This window comes from the organism of the source record quoted next, unplaced genomic scaffold (assembly GCF_019419815.1).
Source record: "Pyrus x bretschneideri cultivar Hongxiangsu unplaced genomic scaffold, Pyrus_bretschneideri_v1 Contig19, whole genome shotgun sequence".
Taxonomy (NCBI): domain Eukaryota; kingdom Viridiplantae; phylum Streptophyta; class Magnoliopsida; order Rosales; family Rosaceae; genus Pyrus; species Pyrus x bretschneideri.
Genome location: NW_025999490.1, coordinates 4,889,478 through 4,910,241, shown reverse-complemented (window position 1 = coordinate 4,910,241; position 20,764 = coordinate 4,889,478). Strand labels below are relative to the sequence as shown.

At 37.0% G+C, this 20,764-nt stretch overlaps 5 protein-coding genes and 1 non-coding gene across 13 annotated transcripts; 3 read left to right on the top strand and 3 right to left on the bottom strand.

Moving 5' to 3' along the window:
• Positions 1–1,465: 1,465 nt before the first annotated feature.
• Positions 1,466–4,621, top strand: LOC103929780 (E3 ubiquitin-protein ligase AIRP2-like). Of its 2 annotated transcripts, none has more exons than XM_009339115.3 (5): positions 1,466–1,731; positions 2,483–2,633; positions 2,726–2,792; positions 2,916–3,117; positions 3,926–4,621. In XM_009339115.3, the coding sequence occupies exons 1-5, from the start codon at positions 1,652–1,654 to the stop codon at positions 4,134–4,136; spliced, it is 711 nt and encodes a 236-aa protein (XP_009337390.1). In that variant the 5' UTR covers positions 1,466–1,651; the 3' UTR covers positions 4,137–4,621. The 2 variants fall into 2 exon arrangements, with proteins under 2 accessions (XP_009337390.1, XP_009337325.1); XM_009339050.3 differs by having other exon boundaries at positions 1,471–1,731; positions 2,883–3,117.
• Positions 4,622–6,269: 1,648 nt separating this feature from the next.
• Positions 6,270–8,150, top strand: LOC103929689 (sphingolipid delta(4)-desaturase DES1-like). The gene is given in 7 exon segments (XM_009338945.3): positions 6,270–6,427; positions 6,429–6,549; positions 7,149–7,163; positions 7,165–7,442; positions 7,444–7,489; positions 7,491–7,536; positions 7,539–8,150. Coding segments are annotated over 7 exon segments (975 nt in total). The 5' UTR covers positions 6,270–6,383; the 3' UTR covers positions 7,964–8,150.
• Positions 8,090–10,345, bottom strand: LOC103929591 (tetraspanin-19). Of its 3 annotated transcripts, none has more exons than XM_048582437.1 (6): positions 9,906–10,327; positions 9,545–9,644; positions 9,269–9,349; positions 9,001–9,126; positions 8,564–8,707; positions 8,090–8,446 (listed from the first exon to the last, which is right to left on the bottom strand). In XM_048582437.1, exons 1-6 carry the CDS (start codon positions 10,073–10,075, stop codon positions 8,435–8,437), a joined length of 633 nt encoding a protein of 210 aa, XP_048438394.1. In that variant the 5' UTR covers positions 10,076–10,327; the 3' UTR covers positions 8,090–8,434. The 3 variants fall into 3 exon arrangements, 2 of the variants coding, with proteins under 2 accessions (XP_048438394.1, XP_009337122.2); XM_009338847.3 differs by having other exon boundaries at positions 9,001–9,105; positions 9,906–10,320; XR_007257705.1 differs by lacking the exon at positions 8,090–8,446 and having other exon boundaries at positions 8,629–8,751; positions 8,905–9,126; positions 9,906–10,345.
• Positions 10,346–10,862: 517 nt separating this feature from the next.
• Positions 10,863–10,935, top strand: TRNAV-UAC. The gene has a single exon. It is a non-coding gene; the product is annotated as a tRNA-Val (tRNA).
• A 312-nt stretch (positions 10,936–11,247) lies between these two features.
• On the bottom strand, positions 11,248–16,589 carry LOC103930366 (general transcription and DNA repair factor IIH subunit TFB2). 2 transcript variants are annotated; one of them, XM_048582331.1, is made up of 15 exons: positions 16,152–16,589; positions 15,510–15,677; positions 15,333–15,401; positions 15,087–15,240; positions 14,795–14,895; positions 14,628–14,673; positions 14,478–14,537; positions 13,904–13,972; positions 13,561–13,644; positions 13,361–13,444; positions 13,146–13,231; positions 12,621–12,711; positions 12,166–12,246; positions 11,860–11,934; positions 11,248–11,777 (listed from the first exon to the last, which is right to left on the bottom strand). In XM_048582331.1, exons 1-15 carry the CDS (start codon positions 16,262–16,264, stop codon positions 11,634–11,636), a joined length of 1,425 nt encoding a protein of 474 aa, XP_048438288.1. In that variant the 5' UTR covers positions 16,265–16,589; the 3' UTR covers positions 11,248–11,633. The 2 variants fall into 2 exon arrangements, with proteins under 2 accessions (XP_048438288.1, XP_009338006.1); XM_009339731.3 differs by having other exon boundaries at positions 15,087–15,180; positions 16,152–16,587.
• Positions 16,590–17,668: 1,079 nt separating this feature from the next.
• Positions 17,669–19,997, bottom strand: LOC103930512. 4 transcript variants are annotated; one of them, XM_048582575.1, is made up of 6 exons: positions 19,827–19,956; positions 19,484–19,556; positions 19,331–19,384; positions 18,823–18,926; positions 18,317–18,355; positions 17,669–18,228 (listed from the first exon to the last, which is right to left on the bottom strand). In XM_048582575.1, exons 2-6 carry the CDS (start codon positions 19,494–19,496, stop codon positions 18,094–18,096), a joined length of 345 nt encoding a protein of 114 aa, XP_048438532.1. In that variant the 5' UTR covers positions 19,497–19,556; positions 19,827–19,956; the 3' UTR covers positions 17,669–18,093. The 4 variants fall into 4 exon arrangements, with proteins under 4 accessions (XP_048438532.1, XP_048438531.1, XP_048438530.1 ...); XM_048582574.1 differs by having other exon boundaries at positions 19,484–19,531; positions 19,827–19,937; XM_048582573.1 differs by lacking the exon at positions 19,484–19,556 and having other exon boundaries at positions 17,669–18,184; positions 18,833–18,926; positions 19,827–19,997.
• Positions 19,998–20,764: the final 767 nt, after the last annotated feature.

The following is a 20,764-nucleotide window of genomic DNA, read 5'->3' as shown; positions in this document are numbered from 1 at the left end:
AAGAATTTTCATGAAAACTCTGTCACCTCATTTTTTTTCTTCATATTTTATAATGTTGGCATGTGAATTGTTTAAAAACTTAAAAGGACGAAGAGTTCTACATTTAGGGAAGTCCTCGACACTTTATGGGACTACCGCAATGATATCCCAACAAGGCAACAACCATGAGCCATAATGCAAATTAAGACTTCAATTAGCAGCAATAATGCTAATTATGTTATCTGATGATCCACGTGTCACTTTGTTGGAACTTGGGACATGAATAATTGCAAAAAGAATAAGATTTTATATCTAGTATTAAAGTTTTAATAACTATTATCTTCTATTAACAGATTTTTAGAAAAATATTTGGCAGATATTCTTGTAGTAGCATGATCCATTTTATTTTGTATTTTAACGATTAAATAATCTATCATTTTAGGGTATCTCTAAAATCTTGGTCTATGGTTTTTTTGGTTGCCAGAACTAGATGTCTTTATGATTTATGTTATGTCTAACTTTTTCAGATGTTTTATAAAAAAAAATTTAAAGAAAAAAAAGCCGAAGAAGGGGATATGCAAATTTATAGAAATATTTATGGATATATCAATATCTACATCAATATCGGTTGTTTTCAACGAAGTGAAGTTCCAATTGAAGTTCCTCTTTTTAATGTGGTTATCATATTACCAAGTGAAGTTCCTCTTTTTTTAACGTGGTTATCATATTACCAAGTGAAGTTCCAATTCTACCATAATGCGTTTATATGTATCATTAACAATAACAAACTCCAGAGGTGGACCGAATCATTGAATGTCAGGCTTTTGTACTAGAAACAATTATCATGAGTTTCGATTTGCACTAACAAATTAACAATACATGACTATGTGACAATTGCCACATTCTGTAAATTACAAAAATTATTTGAAAATTTTGCCTACCTAATATTTTTCAAAACGAAAAAAAAAAAAAGTTAAAGAAAAGGTAATTTTGAAGAAAATAGATGGAAGTTGAAGCGGCAAAAAAGGTAAGAGGAGACGGCGGGTGAAACGATCATGGCATCGGTGCGTGGAGGGAAAGCAAACGAACGAGTAGAAAGGGAAATGGAGAAGTGGCAGACACAACCCAAAGAGAGTGGACAACCCCCGTGAATTCGAACGCCTCTTTTTCGACGCTCCTCTTCTTCTTTTTTATTTTATTTTCCCAAAAAGGAATTAATTAATTATTCTTTATATTAGTATATTTAAGTTATAATCACTTAGTAATACGGTTTGATGGTATTTTTTTTCAGAGATTTTAGATGAAAATCTCGTAGATGACGAATTCAATACCAAATTAGACTACCCATTATGTGATTTATCCGAACTCATTATCCCTTACTATAAAAATATTGATGTACTAAAAAAAAAAAATTTACTAGTGGGGACACGTGTCGAGGCACCGTCTCGTCTTCGCTTTCACCAGCACAGAAGCAAAGCAACACGAAGGCTGAGGGGACTGAAGAAGAAAAAGGAGAGCGAGAGTGTGTGTAGGGAGAGAAAGTGAGGATTTTGGGGAGTGGGAAGAAAAAAATTTAGGGTTCTTGGAGGGGCTGATTGAACATTTTTCTATCTCATTGGGTTTGTAATTATTTCATATTTTTTAAAAAAAAAATTTTTGTAAGACTTTGGAGATGTACATAGCTTCAATGCGAAAGTCGTTCAAGGACTCTCTGAAAGTTCTTGAAGCTGATATTCAGCATGCAAATACTCTGTAAGCGATCATCTGCTCTCTTAATTTAATGGTTTCTTCTGAAAAAATTGTTTCTTTTGTTAAATAATATTTATTTTGTAAATATTCTGCTTGAATTCTAGTGTTAAAGGTGTGAACTTTAACTCCATTTTTATTTATATTTCATATTGGAAGTGTAAGATTTTTTACCTTTCAGCCTGGTTTGTTTTGATTTATTTTCTTCTGGGTTGTCAATTTATTTTTGGTTATTGTGCAGCTTAAAGATCATAAAAATTAATAAATAAATAGCTAAGAATTATTTTACACTGACAGTATGATTCTGGGAAAGCAATTGTTTAATTGTTTAAGCAGATATTTATTTGTGCATTAACCTTATCTTGATGAAGTTTGAGGGAGCAACCAAACCAAAATTGTCAGGGATTAAATGGGTTTACGTGGCCAATGGGTTCCACCTGCTGGTGTTGTTTTTAATTTCTTGTTCATAATTTTTTTTTTTTTTTAAATTATTTGTTCATTGTTCTTGGAATGTAGCGTTTTAGTCTCATTGTTTTGAATGCAACAGATATGTTACGGTGGGAAAAAACACGCTTAATCATAATTTTTAGTAGAATGCTGCAATGATAAGATCGATTGGAAAGATAGTTTTATCGAGAGAGAGTAGTTGGATTGGTATCTGTTATGAGTTAATGATAATTCTGTGATCTTGGTAGTTTAATCCGATAATTAGTTTTCTGTTTCTGTTCAATCCTTATGTTGGAAATGTGAGGTGCAGGGCCTCAGATTTTCCGAGGGAGTATGATGGTGCTTGTCTTCAGATGAGAATGTCGTACAGTCCAGCCGCTCATCTCTTCCTTTTTCTGGTGCAGTGGACTGGCTGCAACCTTGCAGGAGCCCTCGGGCTGTTAAGAATTCTAATCTACAAGGTTGAAGTTTGTAGCTTGAATAGCTTCTATTTCTTTGAGTTAGATTCCAATCATGGATGTGGGTGACCTTCACATTTTCGCTTACACTACAGGTTTATGTGGATGGCTCGACCACCATGTCTACGAAGGAAAGGAAAGCAAGCATCAGAGAGTTCTATGGTAAATTTCTGATTGCACAACTTTTACTTTTTGGTGCTTGTTGAGCGGTAAAGGGTTTATTTTCCTACTGATGCCTCATCTCGTGGACAGCTGTTATTTATCCCTCTTTATTGCAACTTCAAGGAGGTGTCACCGATAGTGAAGATAAAAGGCAGAAGGCGGTATGCATGGAAAGGTATTGCAAAAGAGATGATGAGGAAAGTAGACAGTGTTCAGATATAGACATTGAAAGAGAAGAGGAATGCGGTATATGCATGGAGACAAATAGTAAAATTGTATTGCCGAACTGCAACCACGTTTTGTGCCTAAAATGTTACCGTGATTGGTACTCTCTCTATCTCTCTCTCTCTCTCTGACCTTATTTAAACATCGAAGTTCGCCTGCTCCTCTATATTTCTGGTACTTTTTTGGGAAGATTCATGTTTTCAGTCTTGCTCAGAAATTATGTTGCTTTCTGTATCAAATAGTTGATAAGACGTTGAGCCCTGCAGTACGTTGGTAACTTTGCCTAAAGTTGAAATGCACTTTGAGCTACGGCATCAGTGAGCATAGTGGTTTTAAGTTATGGTAATTGGAAAATTGAACGTAGAAATGATTGTAGTGTAGACTTGCGGCTTCTAGGTTCAGTAGTAGGTTGCAGAAATATCTCCCCAACAATTTTCCTGTGGGTGTGGGATAAGAACTTTTCTAGACCTCTCACTGTTGCTCCAGACTTTGTTGTTTGTTAAGATTCACTTACACCCATCATGGTTGTTTTATTGGCATTTGAATTGAGAAAGAATGAGAAACCTTGTACCATGGGTTTACCATTAAAAGTTCAGCCAGTTGTCGTCGCCTAAATCCTAAACTCTATGGTACATTTTTCTTTGGTTCTAGCTTGTACTCATAATTTGATTTGTCCGCTGACCAGATAGGTATTTGCTTTGTTGTACACTGTATCGTCATTAGATATTTTGAAATACTATACTTTCCCTTTAAATCATTTATGTGATGAAGGAATTGTGAAGCATAGAAATCACCAGCTTTAGCAAAATATATTTCCATGAACTCTGGTCCTCCCAAAGGGAACTTGCTGGTTCATTTGTGTCTACATGAATATGAGTGAAACTAACGATCTGTTGACACATTTGCAGGCATACAAGATCTAAGTCATGCCCTTTCTGTCGTGACAATCTTAAAAGAGTGAACTCGGGCGATCTTTGGGTATACATGGACAGCAGGGACATAGTCGACATGGAAACAGTGATGAGGGAGAATCTCAGGAGGCTTTTCATGTATATAGATAAGTTGCCCCTTATTACACCGGATAACCCTTTTGACTCGTATGATTCCCACTTAAGGTGATCGATGGGGTCCAAAACCAGTCTCCCGTTGCAATTTAATGAACTAGTTTCTTTTCTTTTGATTGCATAAGGACTGAAAATTCATTCGGCATGTGTAAGTAGGGCGGTATCATCCCACTTCTGTTCAGAAGACCCGGCCTGAGTTATTGTTGGCTGGCGGGTGAAGTTGAGGAGTTTATAAATTGTATGTAGTGCATTTGTACATGCTTGTACAGCTTTGAAGTTTGCTTAGTGTTTTACATACAAGTCCTCTCCTTGTTTCGAATTGAGTGGGTTCGGACGGAGGAACTGTTCCGACACGGAGCGATGGGCGAACGCAATGTGGTGAGAATTTCTAGTTGATGAAAGACGAGATTATGTTTCTTCGTACTAAGTTGCAACTGATATACAAACGAAAACTTTGAGGATGGATGGGCTTCAACAGTGTTTATTGTTCCTGAAATAATGGACAACTGAAGTAATAGACTTTGTTTTCTCTTATGGGCACATATGAGCTTGTCTGTCTTTCAATTTTCCTTTTTTCATTAGCGTATACTCGTTAGGTTATGTTTTTGAAACGATTGAAAACGTGTTTTCATATAATTAGAAGCGTTTAGGTTATGTTTTTGAAATGGCTGAAAATGTGTTTTCATATAATTAGAAGCGATTTAAACGTGTTTGTCCGAAACAACTAAAGGGTGGCTCTTTTGTGCTTTTTGGAAAAGTGCCCATCTTCAATAGACAAAAGTATTTTCTATAAAAGCATATTCCAAATGGAATCCCGATCCTCTTTGTGAGAATTCGATAATTCGTGAATTATATATGTTTCTTGTATATTGTGCAGTTATAAATGATTTTAAATATTTTTATTTAAAATTAAATACAAATAGTATTAGATAAAAATTGATCGGACAATTTACGATGAACAGACACGATTTACAAATCTTCAAGATCCTCATCGAAAAGATCCCGAGAGGATCTTGTTGGTTCCAAATGGGTGCATCTGCGGGACCTTCTTATGCCAACTTGGCAAGTACGAGCGATTGACCATGTATGAGGTTACCTGAAAGGGTGAAGGACTTAATCGGCACATGCACATTGACAGAAAAATTTGGACTAGGTGACCTTGCAAATTGACACGTGATCAGCCAATAACACAATGTCACATTAAGGCCATCTCCAACCGATCTGGTCAAAGAGCTATAGGACAAAAAATAGCTCGGAATGACACGAAAATCGTCTCCAACCAAGGGTTAAGCCAAAGGGCTTGTGGGCTCACTGGGCCCAAACCCCTAAATTAGGCCAGCAGGCTGGCCATTTCAGCCAACCCTCCAGCCCAGTCCAGCGCTAAATGTCAAGCTTGACATTTTGCCAGCCCTGCCAAGCCCTTAAGCATCAGAATGTCAAGCTTGACATTTTACCAGCCCTCCAGCTCAACCTATTTGAATGCCAATGGTTAATTGGTGTCAGCATGACGACAACTAGCAACGGGTAGCTAACATCATGCTGAGGAAATTTGCATTTTTTTTCTTTGGACAAATTTTAAAAAAAAAAAATTCTAATTTTTTTCCTATAAATACCTATACCATTCATACAACATTGAAATCTGAAGATAAGAAGTGTTATTTAAATAATAATTCTATCTAAAATTTGCACAACCAATTATATCTCGACACTTGGTGAAAGGGATCCGTTCTTTTTGTTATCCTACGTGGGTTTTGTGTCCTTGTCATAGATAAAGAGAGACACGTAACTAAAAGATTTAAAAAGTAGAAAGAGTAATGTTATTCTTATCACAATTTTATACCACATTTATTTACCATCTTAGGTGGCAAATGAGCCGGACAAATTATATCATTTAATTTCAATATTTTTATTAATTATAACACTTGAATAATCTTAGGTGGAAGAATGAAACTCCTCGTATACTATAATCATCATTTAATTAATAATATTTTTATTAATTATTGATTAACATTTTGAAATTAAATTTAAATGATATGGCTGTCTACATCAGATGCAATCTAAAATTATATACAATTATGATATAAAAATATAGTAAAAATAACGTTATTCAAGTGGAAAAGGATGCGTGCTTTTGGTTGGCAAAGAAGTCCACTCATGCCACAAATAGAAAGAACTACTCAGATTCGAAGTGAACCAGGAAACAAAAAACAGACATAAATATTAGAGAGAGAGAGAGAGAGGAAGCCAGGAAGAAAGAGGGAAGGAAAAGAAAGGGTCTTTTGAGAGAGAGGAGGAGAGAGAGATGGGAAGAGGGGGAGAGAGAGAGGCAACAGAAGAGGAGGGAGTGGGCTACAGACTTCTTCTGGTCCTACACGGATGAGCCTCACGCTTCTAGGCGCCGTCACATCCTCTCTCAGTACCCTCAGATTAAGGAGCTCTTTGGTCCCGACCCCTGGGCTTTCCTCAAGGTATCTCACTCCACACTTTGGCTTTCCAGAAATTCAATCCGCCATTTTTGTTGGGTTTTCTTTGTTTTGCCTGTTTGTGTTTGTTTTTTTCCATTGGTTTTATCTGTGACAGTGACAATGTTGGTGATTCCAAGAACATGGTGCGGATACGATTTTTGATTTGTTTCTGCAATTGGGTATTGAAAGCTTTCCGCTTTTCTGAATTATGTTGCGAATTTCATACGCGAAGTGGCCATTTTTTGCATTAAATGTTAGTTTTCGCACATGTTAGTTTTGGGAGCCAAAGTTTTGAGCTTTCTGAACTAAATGTCCTGTTTACGCAGCGAAATATGGTGTTTTAAGATGTCATGAACAAATTGCGCATGCTGCTTTTGCGAATTTATGCTTCCTCACTTGATATCTCATTTGTGCTCTTCGTGTGAATCGAATTTATGCTTTCTATTGTACTGGTTTAGGTTCAACAGGTGAATTTCGCAGAGTTTTGTCAATGTAGAAATTGGAGTATTAGTGTTCTAGTTTGAGATGAACCGAAACGTAAATGTCTCCGTTAACTATATTTTGATTTTGTTTAATGACCTTCAAATGAAATCATGGTGCAGATTACTGTGGTTGTCTTTGCTTCGGCTCTGGACTGCAACAGCCCTCCACAATGCAGGCTGGCTGAAGATGCTAGCGATAGCCTACTTCTTTGGCTCGTTTCTCAACCACAACCTCTTCTTGGCCATCCATGAGCTCGGTCACAATCTCGCCTTCTCCACTCCAGTCTACAACAGCTGGCTCGGTATTTTTGCTAACCTCCCGATTGGTGTTCCCGTGTCTGTCACCTTTCAAAAATATCACCTTGAGCATCATCGTTTCCAGGGAGTAGACGGAATTGATATGGACATCCCAAGCAAGCCATGTGGTGACTAATGTGGTCACGAAATCCATATGGGTTCGCCCTCCTTCAACTGTTCTTCTATGCCCTTCGGCCTGTGTTTCTCAAACCAAACCCCCTGGTTATTGGGAGTTCCTCAACTTTTTCATTCGGATAGCCCTTGACGTTGCCACGGTCTACTTTTACGGCTGGAAATCTTTTGCTTACTTGATCCTCTCTACATTTGTCGGCAGTGGGATGCACCCAATGGCGGGTCACTTCATTTCGGAGTATTATTTCTTTAACCCTGATCAGGAGACGTATTCTTACGATGGCCCTCTCAGTCTCCTAGCTTGACATGTAGGCTACCACAACGAGCACCATGTTTTCCCCAGAATTCCCGGGAGCAAGCTTCATAAGGTGAAGGACATTGCACCGGAAGACTACGAGGGTTTGGATTCGTATAAATCTTGGAGCCAAGTGATCTACATGTACTTAGCTGATCGAACTGTTGGACCGTTCAGTCGAATGAAGAGAAAGGCAACAAAATCTGAATAGATTCTCTCTCGTGCACTATTTTGTTCCATTTTTTTTGTATCCTATACTGGTTCTTAAACGGGTTATTCGTTCTTTTACTTTCGATTGTTTGTAGGGTTATTCGTTTTACTGTTGTATAGACCGAAGAAAAGGAAGTTATACTTATTCATTAATTAGCAATTGGAAAAGAAAAAAACATTTTGTTTAAGCTATGAACCCTATTTTATATATCGAAAAGATGGAAAGAGATTCGAGGTATGCTATGGTCAATCGGCCATCCATCCTCATCTGGGCCGCTTATGCTAGCAGAAGTCTGAGACATTCTTAAACCAAAAGAAGTAAACCAAGGTAGGAAAACATCATCACTATACATATGGATTCTAAGAACCAAAGGACACAGCAACAAGACTTCAGTTTCTTCTCCCCCAAGCATCTGGTGACAGTGAGTGGTATCATCGGTACTATCATAGAGCTCTAGTATCTTTGTTCTCTTCACTTGATTGACTGAGAAGGAGAAACAGAAAGTGATGCATCAAATGTCAAATCCATAGAAAGAAGAAAATGTCGTAAAATAAAAGAATCTGAAGCAGTGAGATTGCAGGTTTAGGAGTGAATTCTTACATTCCAGTTACTGTTCTTGGCAGGTTGACCATTAGGATTTATGAGCGGGAGTCTCTCCGGGGGACACTCTTCATCGCTATCGTAGCTGGATCTTTGGTTTGGCCCTGCAGACCTTAGAGCTGTGGCTAGTACGATTGATAAACCCTGCAGATTATCTACTTTAGTCCCCATGACAGCTGATAATGTTAGTCGGAAACACTTATAAAATCAAATTATAGGAAGAAAAGACCCTCGCCTATACTGAAATAACATTCGGTGCAATAACAGTTGGGTCCAGAGTTTCTCTTTCGAAATAGAGATTTAAGCCGTTTCGACTATAGACCATAGTTCTAAGGGGCTTACTTGTGAAAACCCTAAACTTTAACAAGATGGATTTAAATGCGTTTTCAGAACACTGGCTGTTATTGTTAGCAAAAGCATCAAACACTTAAAACCACCTGTGCTAAGACGATGAACAAGCCGATCCACTGAAATATGTCCAATTTCGACTCGACAAAATCTTTGAAATCACTGAACTTTCCTGTCCGGTCATATGGCAAATCCTGAAAAACGAAGAACAAATTGAGTCCAAGCAAAAACAAAACGACATTCTAAACTACTTTAGCATGCAGAAAAGAGGGTTCAACATTGGGCGAAAAAAGGCGGGCACGCTGCCTTGGCCAACTGACTTAACTCACATCTACGAAAACAAGGACTATGGTTTACCTTTTCCCAGTCTGAATTTAAAAGTATATCTGCAGCCGCTGCAAACTCCAGTAGAAGCAGCAAAAACATGATCAACATATACTAGAACTTGTTCAAGGTCAACATGAAAGGTGTTTCTTCAGTACAACCGGGTGTATACGTCCCCATAAGTATCTCCCGTGTCACTTGACACAAAAATACTAAAAAGGCGATATACCCCTGTTACAGGTTAGAATATCTCAAACATAAGATAAATTCGAGTTTGCAACACCTATGTACAAAACCAGAAAAGGATACAAAAGAGAGGCAACAGCCATGCGTAAACTTTGCAGCAACGTGACCTATGCATGTTATTATGCACACGGTAAAACCGGCGCCAATAGAAGTGCATATAAACCTACAATTTCAAGAGAGGGATGAAAATGGTAAATCATTACTACGATTGATAAAATAAAAAGTAGTCTGGCTATGGACCAGACGTCCATTATGTATATGAACGGACTATTGATCCGTCATTTATAATGTATCGATATCATTTTCTCCAACATAAACAATTACTACCACTAATATACATAACCCTTCGTAAGGGGGATCCGACTAAACTGTAGTTGTACGAGATTCATATCGACACGGTATCAACTATCAAGAGAGTGCTTACCATGGAGGAACAACACTCTGATGGTCAAAGGGCGAACCGTCAGAGTCCCTCAGCCAAACTCTAAGCATCCAAAGGCCATACAGAATCATAGCAATTCCAACCATTCCCAAAAGTGAGTTCATAGCTTTCAGCAGTGACTGCAGGCAGATTCTTGCAATTGTTGCCGCCATTGTAGTAGCTAGCTAGTGACTACCAAAGCTTTTCAACTTGGACAAAGTAAGAACTCCAAATTAAAGATTACAATTAAACCTCAATCCCTTGTTCAGGACCGCTTCTGGAATGGTTGAAAACGCTTTCCAACAAACAAAACCGCTTCAAAGTAAAAAAACTTGAAGTATGCAACGTTTAAAAGTTCGATGTTTTAGTTCATAAATTCTTCTTAATGATTAAGGGATGGTGGTACAACTTGAATTCTGTTCAAGACATTTGTTGAGAAGTGCCGAGTAGGAAATTTCTAAGAAAGTGAGTAATGTGTCTTTTTACTAAGATTTTTGTGAGTAGATTTTGTCCTGTGATACTGATATATTGGTCTGTTCCAATCCCACACGTTATCATGTTTGGGGTGATATTTGCGTACCTCGTTTTGCCTTTCACACATCTTTCTCAATTTCTAACCGTCAGATTGAATGAACTAAAGAGGATCAAATGATAGAAATTATCATGAGATGTGTGAAAGGTCAAAAAAGGTGTGTGGATAGCAAGATGCCAATGTTTAACTTTAGGTGGCAGGAATAAAGTAATTTTAAGGAAAAGAATCAGTAACCTCGCTCATGTGTGCATTCTAGTATTAATTACTTTAGGTTTTAATTTACTCGCACTTTTGACATCACCATCACTTTATGGATTTGTCACTTTCCAAGCATCGGGTAGCACAAGTCGATTTGTCTAGTTCGATATATGCCGGGTGGTGTGTGTCAGTTTGGTACAATATTTATAAAATCGGACATCTAATAACAAGTTGCTGTGGTGTAGTGGTTATCACGTTAGTCTTACACACTAAAGGTCTCCAGTTCGATCCTGGGCAGCAACAAGCTTTCAATTTTTTGTTTATTCCTCATTTATGCTTTCATTTTTTTAATATTTTTCTTTCATTTGCAATTTGAATTTATTTTTTTTCTTTATTAAAAACTAAAAAACTAAAGGATAGGATTAGTAACACAAACCAACGATGAAAGAAATAAAAGTAATAATCATTCCGTTACTAAATTTTAATTAAATATAATAACTTAAAATTCTTTCTACCATTATTATTCTTCTCTATCTACAGCAATAAAACCCATCAACGAAATAATTATCAAACTAACATTGAACGAATAAAATTTCATCAAACAATCGCTTTCGATGAAGAGAATTCTACAAAGTTTTATTAAGAAACCGTTAATATCCTTTGGTACAAGCTCCAATTCCAAAACGGAAAACGACGGTACGTAAAATCATGTCGATCAGTCTAAATCCAGCTCGATTTTGCACATTGCAATTTCAAAATTGCACATTCCATCTCGTAGTGTGTACATATATACAGCCAAGATATGCGCAGAAAATTGCATTGATCCCGCAATTTTCCACTGCGGTTGCCATGCAAAGTTAAAACTCCAAAAGAGGTACGACTTTGCAAGCAATTCCAGCTACAAGAACATATCTTTTATATGTAACAGCTCCAAGGATCTTAGACCGAGCATTTTCCGCAGCAGCGAGGTTTGCCGGAATTTGTTAACTGATAACAGCCCCTTACTGCCTTTGACGTCCAAGATATTCTCGCATTTGCACGTGGTTTTCTGCCTTGACCACTAAACGCATCTTTTTCGAGTTTACATCCTCCCACAGCAGAGCATTATAGCCTCGCGCAAAGTCAGAAGCACCCTCGAGGAGTTCCTGGCAGTTATAAAAGAAAAATCATAATAATGGAAAGAAAAAATAATAATACACGCGTCAATTTTGATAAGCGGATTGTCACCCTGGTTGGAAATTCATCGTAATAATAAGCTGGAGTCATCTCAACCCTATTCAGATCTGTTTCCCACAGCCTAATCTGCCAGATACGAGTGAATTTGAAAACGTCAGAATACCACCATGCATGGAAGTCCCTTACAACAGAACATAAATAAAAACCATCCAATTCAAAGAACTCTGTCATATTTAATATTTATAGAAGAGCATAGCCGAGCTTGATATTGGACAATTTTTACTCCATCGGAGTCGAGCAGATTGAACTCTCAAATATTTTGCTGAATTCAAACATGAAGATAGAGAGGGACCAGACCTGATCTGTGACGTTCTCAGGTACGGATGGTACTCTCTCGGCAACACGTGGATGTGCATTCTGCTGAAGAAAAGATATTATCTGCCAAAAAAAAAAAATTAGACTTCCAACATTCCAGAAACAGTTTCAGCAACCCTTTTCTCCCTTGTGACTTGGGAGGATGTGCACGTGTGCTTACAGAAAGATAGGTACTACAACTTGAAGCCTTTCCAATAAGCACACGGGCAATTGAAGAAGAACATCTTAATTGTTAAGCTTGTGAAGCAAAACATCCCTAGAAAGGCTCTATCTTTCTACTGATTTGTTGTACAAGAATTGAGGCAGTTATCTCAACTAAGTATACCATCGTTTTTTTCCACGACTCTCAGACAACTTGACAAGGACTAAGCATACCCAAAAGTACTTAAGACTTATACTGAAAACTAAAAGTAGATTAACGAAAAGAAAATATTTGCCTGTTCTCCAGTGATGCCATTTTCAAAAGCACTGTACAAACTTTCTTTTGTTATTGCTCCAACAATAAGGTTTGGAAGTTGATATTCTACCCTGCAGAGAGTGGAAAAAGAAAATTTTAGAATTTTAATAAAAACTTAACTCAGAAATTAACAAGAACAAGAAGTACTGTATACCAACACAACCAAAACAATGACACCACCCATTGTAGCTAAATGCTACCTTTCCCCCTTAATAAAAGAAAGGTCCAGCCTGACCCTAGGACGAGAAAATTCAGAGGCAGGAGATCCAAAAATGCATTTATAAGCCTACATCTTGATTTTCTTCTACCATCTTTCTAATATGTATCAGAAAATAAAATATGCATCTCTTTGTGCTTTCAACAATGTATAGGCCAAAATTAAACGAATATAAACTAATATTCAAACAGCATGCAATAATTATTTCACCTGTCTCGTGACTAAAAGAAAACAGAAACTGCAAGGCAAACTATACAAGACAATTGATAGACCGATTGGTCAGCATACCTTGAGAAAAGACGTAAAATTTCACAATGTAATTTAGATGTTGAGTAGGCATAGAGCCTGAAGTTTGTTTCCACAACAACAAATCCCTGAACAAAAAGTGAGTAAATAATTCGTAAGTAGCATGTATAGCCATGGAACTGGTTTTCTTGATGATAGGGAATCAGTTGTGGAATAACCAATTTGAGACAAACCTAGAATGAGTAAAAATAACATACCTGTTTCCTCGATGATGAGTCTGTCAAGCTAACTGACAGATTAGTAGCTAATTCAGTAGGTATAAACCAACTGTCTTTCCTTCCCTGGATAAGTACACAAAAAGACAGCAATTTAAAAATTGAGGCTAGGATATGGTTAAACTATCATCTGGGCAAGTATTAGCACATGTTATACCAAGAATAAATCACAAAAGTATAACCTGCTGAAGTTTGATCAGTCCCAAATCTGCAAGATCCTTGATTATATTCCTCTGCCTCTCATTCAATGTATTTATGTTATATGCCTTACACACAAAAAAGAAAATATAATCAAGGGGTGAGAGAAAAATTCCAGTACAAACTTCCCCTGTGGAAGGAAATGCTTTCTACAAAAAAATAATGAATTGAATTCTATCAAAAGTTCTTATGACAGCATTTACTGCAACACTATTTATGTTTCAGTTGGAAAAATAATATTAGCCAGAAAAGAAAATATGGGGAAATTCAATAAAGCACATGCTACTGCAAAAGAATAGTCATGTATAAAAGGCATATAACTAATACCTCGCCTGTAACATGAAAACTAAGTTCTAGCAGAAACGAAATCAAATCTGCAGAATCTAACCCACGCTCCTGCAACAAATAAAATTGAGGAGAGATCAGATATAAGATAAAACTCATGAACACAGCTACTGAGAAGAAAAACTTAAGTTGCACTTTCTTATCATTTGCATCTCAATAACTTAGTGTGGGATAACAGTCAACATCACAAACAACATAGTCACATTGTACTTTCAACTTCTAACTCGAGTCCTCAAGGAAACACATTAGGTAAAATTTTCCTTATTTCGTCTGCCCAAATGATTATAATTAAATTCCCTCGATAAATTAAACCATAGGAACACACACAGAATAATATAAAAATACTAAAAAATATTTGGTTGACAATATGAATCATTAAGCCCCGGAAAGAAAAACCTTCCAACTGTTCTGCTTAAATCAGCTTTTCTAGTACTTGATAAACTACTTGGAACTGTAATAGAAGCTCAGACTTCAGAGTATAGAGTAAGAACAAACAAAAATATCAGGTTAATGGTCTGGAAAGGAACCAACAAGTTATAACGTAATGAATCCATACCTCCGAGTTAGAGATGTACTCTCTGATGATGTACCAGAGTTGCGCATTTGTATCCATCAACTGTGGTATTCACATATCAGAAATAATTTCCAGTAAGAATTAAGAGAAATCAAACATGCTGCGTGCAAGCAGTTGAAGCGGTTTGCATACCAAGAACTGGAAACCACTTTCAGTTAATCTTGGAGCTTCTCTATCCCTGTACAAACAGAAAATGGAAAACCCCAATATTAGATATGAGACACAATGCTAATCTTTTCAAATGTGCAAAAGAAAGAAAGGCTTGTTTAGCGGGAAAAACTAATAACAAAAGCAAGGACCTTTGACTCAAAAGACCCCGCTGGAAAGTTTTCATCATAGACGAACTGATGTTCGATGGCCTCTCACTTTGAGATGAGTTGATAAGTTGCAGCAAGAAACACTGATATTACATGACAGAAAGTCATAAAGAAGAGCAAACCTAAATTATAAAACTTCACAATAAGAAGTTATAAAAAATAATAATATACAACTATACATCATAGTCACCACAGTACACAGAAGGCAGAAAAAATATCTAAAAACGCAATCATGAATTCAAAAAGGTAATAGATGCATGGGTGAATTCCACACCTCCCATTGTTCTAAGGCAAAAGCCTGAAGATCCTCCAAGCTTGGGAGCCTCACTGTTATATTTGAAGGCATTGGTTCTCTTGGCAAAACTACACTGCAGTATAAAAAGGTGAAATAATGAACGGAGGCCCTGAAACTTCTGCATGAGTGAACCCTATACATAAACGCATAACCCACTATCTTGTAATTACTTTGATCCCTAAACCTTGAATACAAACAAATAGAAGTAGGGGACGCAAAACTCACCCGTGTACCAGAAGCTTCTTGAGATTAGTCTGAAATATAGGATTTAGTGTGTAAGTTGTTTCCCTCTTCCTGTCATAAAGTCAAAAATGAAAACAATATAAATAAATAAAAAAGATACCACCCAGCATCAAATTCAAAATGTTCTTCTGGAAAACCATAAAAGAAAGCTCGAATCACCTGTCCACAGTTTCAGTAAATATTCTCAATTGAATCAGCCGATCAATTGCAACTCTATGTTTCGAGACCCCATCAGGAAGCACCCACTCCTCCATTGACTTGGCAGTCACCGGAACTTCAATGCACAACAGTTGCAAGACATATTTCTTAGCCAACGGTGGCAGAGACCTGAAAATTGCAGCTCTATAATTATTACTAAGCTAGTTCATATACACTTAATCAACAAACATAAACTAAAATACAACCCAAAATAAACAAGTACATAAAACCAATATGTGAAATGCGAAAGCAACTCGAAACCTAAAAATTGTACCTATATGATCATCACTAACTCATCAAAGATCACAGTGCATAAAGATCACAGAGTCGTTCATATGCACTAATAAAAAAACACACACAAATGAACCCAAAAACAAAGCTAATGTGCCGCAATGACAAAGAAAACCGAGACCCGAAAATTGCACCAAGATGATTATTCACTCACTCACTCACTCATCAAAGACTACAGGGCTCAGTTAGTTCCCTATGCACTCAATCAACAAACACAAATTAACCCCAAAAATCGATGAGCAAATAAAGCTAATACTCGACATTGCAAAAGCGAAAAAAGATTGAAGTAAGAAAAGCAGAAAAGGTCAAGACCTGAGAATTGCTTCGCAGATGAATGCATTCTCGTATAGCTTGTCGAGCTTCATGGCGGGCAGGGCGGCCACCATGTCCATGAAATTCTTCGCTATGATCCTCACCTGAGGCATCTTTGATCCAATCCAATCGGGAGTTCTGCCCCGCTCTGAGATTCTAGGGTTTTTCTGAGCTTCAAGAATCAATCCCCTCCAAACAGGGGTTTAAGAATTGAAATTAAATTCTAGGGTACAAACTTTCAGATTGTGTTTCTTGCACGCTTCTGTGTCTTCAGTGGGAGTGTGACTGAAGGTCGACAAATTGACGCCGTATATGTGATTTTCTCCGATGATTGAAGATCGCCGGAGGCCGTCTTCTTCGCTTTTTGGTACGTTTGTTCTAGTTTCTTCGATGTGATTTTATTCATACGACCGCGCCTTTTCTCTATACGACGGCGTTTTCGATTGAATCATGACTTATTTTTCATTGTTGAAATATCATTTAATTTTGGAGTAGGCTTTTTAGCCAAAATGATTCTTGAACTTTGCATAACACATCACTTTGGTCCTTAAGATTTGAAATCAATAGAAGTAATCCCTGAGATTGTCCTACCATCAATCATTTTGGTCATTTAGTGTAAAATTTTGTTAAATAAGGATCAAAATGACAAATATACCCTCAATTAATAAACAATTGACCAAAATGATTTGACAATAATTAAGGGTATTGTGGTCATTCTATTCTTATTTAATAGAAATTTTTAAAGGAATGACCAAAATAATTGATGTTAGACAAACTCAAGGAACAATTCTATTTATTTCAAATCTTAGGGACCAAAGTGATGAGTTATGCAAATCTCAAGGACCAAAGTGAGGAGTTATGCAAATCTCATGAACCATTTTGGTTAAAAAGCCTTTTGGAGTAATACTAGTGAGACCATAATTTTAAATCAAATTTGCAAACCAAAGAGCAGGACGGCTAATATAATTAGGAATAGTGCTACTCAGACACTCATTTTTATTTCCCACACACCCTTATTAATTTTTATCATTAATCTTCATCAATTCATTTTACTAAAAAATAAATAGTGTGTAAAAAGAATAGCACTACCCTATAATTATGCTCAACCAGATCAGAACCCTACTTCATGTGCAATAGCTAAACTAATTATAATTTGGGTATATTTCATGAACCCTATGCTTCATTTTTTCAGTGTGACACCGCTTATCGCACTGTGTTAATAATATACCTTGGAGTCTCGTTTGGTTGCTAGGAGCCTGAGATTGTATTGGAGTGAATAACTTGCTGCATCTAATTTGAAGCAAGAAATGGAGGTCCAAGTTGGAAGTAGAACGCGATCGAGGGAAAACATTTCTCGTGACTAATTTATTTTCTACCTTCAATTTAAACAAAATATTAACATTTTTTGCTTCACTCAACATACATAAATCTACCGACTCATCTACCCCAACTCAATCATGGCAGCTTGGCTTCTCCACTTCTACACTTCGATCAAAAACGAATCCACAGTGAACAAATTCTCAAACATTTTTCCTACCATTGAACTTGCAAATATATCAATAACAATTAAATGGAATGAGATCCATTCCAAATCTTTGTGTCTGAAGCCCATAAACCGAGAGATCCGAACCGTTCAAATTTTGAGTTTTTGTAAAGTGGGCCAGTGTGATGAATTAATAGGGGCCAATAGGAGTGAAATTAAGTGATCCATTCTCTTGGTCAGTGAGCTTCGGACATAGGGATCCGGAGTGGATCTCAATCTCAAATTGTCTCCAACTCCAGTACAATAGAATGGGGATCCAGTCTACAGTAAAAAAATCTGGAAGCCTGGATGTTAGTTGACGCGAAAGGCATATAAATAGCAAAAAGAAAATTAAATCCTGCAAACTATCAACTAACTATAAATGTATCTATTTTGTAGTATAGTTAGGTCTGTCTCTCACTATGCAGAAGTGCTAAGTATGTCGTCGGTCGTTGCCATGGGTTCAGCAGGGTGGGCGGGTGGCTTTTCAACAGGGGGAGGCTTAGGCGGCCTGTTTGGACGAACTTTATCAGCTATGTCTGGATTTTTATCAAACTGCGACATCAAGGAACTTTATAACTTTCAAAATATTCATCCTAGATAAAATGTAACCAGAACTTTACGGGGTTGAGAACAGACTAACCTTGAAACCGCAACCAGATACACAAGCATGAAAACACTCCTGCACATAGAATTGCATCAGCAATAACTCATCTGAAAAAATGTGCATTGAATCAGGGACCATGCTTTAGGACGATGATGATATGCAACCATATGAACCTTTCCACTCATATTCACTAAGTTCAAGATTTTAAATCATGGGGCATTTAGCTATATCAGATAGTACCAAATTACCAATTTTCTTATGGCTGTCATGGGACAAAACTAGTTGTTTAAAGCATAAATTTTCCTACTTTTCACCTTATATACAAAAATAATACTCATGGTTGGTCAAAATTACAAAAAATTAGTGAATCATGAGGCGAGTATAGTGAACAACACTGCCATTAGTGACTACAACTTTTGGACTTGAGAAGATACAAGAGGCGATAACGATTTAACAAACATTACCACGTGTTCGTATTATCATTGAAAATGTTACTCATTATTCATTAGCATGCTAAGAAGAAACTATAGAGGGAAACATACCTCTGAGTACCTGTCAACTCCGGGAGAACGGTCAATGCAAGCACTCCATTGCTGGTCCTTTAAAACAGGATCCTTATAGCATATCACATTGCACTCCTCCAAGCCTGTGTTATATATACTTGCTATATCACTTGAAGCATTTAACCAACTACATAATAATTTACTTATGGACGGAACCCCACCTCAATCTAGTAGCATACTAACTCTAAACCAATAGTCTACTTCCATATCAAGTTTCTGATTTAGAAACGATAAGAGCCAAGCTAATCCATGAGCCAAAAGTTAATGCAGATGGGGAACTTCCCACAGCATAAACAAAGTCAGTACGCTATGGGTAGTCAATGGCTTCTTAGAAACGCCATTTTAGTAATGTGTCCGTAAACATCAAGGTGACAAAAAGCTAAAATTCAAAACGAAAAAAACAAGAGCGAACCAAACAACCAGAACATATATTCTCATCTAAGTATGTTCATACGAAAACTGAATTGAAGAACAAATTAATACTCACATTCTTCCCAAGTCTCTCCATCCGCATCGCACCCCTTTTTGCAAAATACTCGCCCTACAGGAAAAAAACACACAATTTACAGTGATCCAGGATAATAGTTCCAAATTTTTAAACAATCAGTATTCAAACACAAATTCGAGTGCTTGCTTGTACCTAAAGCAAACATTACTCCAACCCCAATTCACCAGGAAAATTCCGCCACTAAAAACGCAAAATTGGGTCAAAACTGATCGTACAAAATACAGAAATCAAAATTAGGGGTCGAAAAACTCTGCAATTCATCACCTACGTTAATTACCCAACACGAGATTAACATAAATAGCGCGATAATTTTGATATCAGTATCATTTCGAGCGCGAAAACAAGCGAAATGGCCGAAATTAGAGCAAAAAATTTGAAATTAGTAAACGAAAACGAAAATCAAAAGAAATAAAGGAAATCAAAGATTCAGGAGGAAGCAATATTTCAGAGCGAGTGAGGAGGAGAATGGGTTTACATGGAATCTGCATAAGAGCTGCGTACTTGTGCGTGCATTGGTGGCCGCACGGAGACCCCCATTGATGCGGTGTCATCTTCTTCTTCTTTCTCTCGGCCTCTGATCAGAATTCTGCCCTGTGGAAATGGACCGGTGGGAAAATGGGGAAAGGCAATCGTGGGTGATTTTGTAATTTACGTTAGACTGGAGGTGTAAATTAAAGAGTTCAACTAGACCCATCCCCCACCACAAAAAGTTAAAAACTTGAACTGTTATCTTCTGACCAACCATTATTCCTAAAATATCCTTTATATTAAAATTCTTTTTATTTTTATTTTTATTGAGTAAAAAAAATCTACAAAAACACGATTCAATTAACCAGGATACATAATGAGAATCACATCTATACAATACATTTTACACAATTCCTGACGTCTTCTCCATCCTTCAGCATGCCACCCGCCCCAAGAACATTGTGTTCCACTTCATATGCACCTCTCACAACAATCGGTATGTGGATTGTGGATTGTGGACAGACAAGCCTTTATCCTAGTTTTCAAGGTTGTTTGCTGGTACTGACAACAAAAACAAATAGATCAAATTAAAATGCCCAAAGGTACTGGGACTTGATTTTTAGAAGATTTAGAGAGGTGGGTTGTTCTAGAAGATGGGGAAGAACAAACCTGCTAACAGAGAGAGTAGGGGTTTTTCTTTTCTACGGTCTTAGATGTCATTTTACAAGAGAGTAAATTAGGTATTAAATTTTTTTATTAAAAGATGGGTAGGGAAATAAGACAATGGGATGAGTTTATCACCACTCTTGAAACGCATGAAAGATGTGTGATACGATTAGAGTAGTGTTACACATATTTTTTTTTTTCTTCGATGGAAATCTTTAGAACTACCGCTGCTTATCTTTCAATTTGTCTCTGATCATCAATTGAAATGTGAATAACATG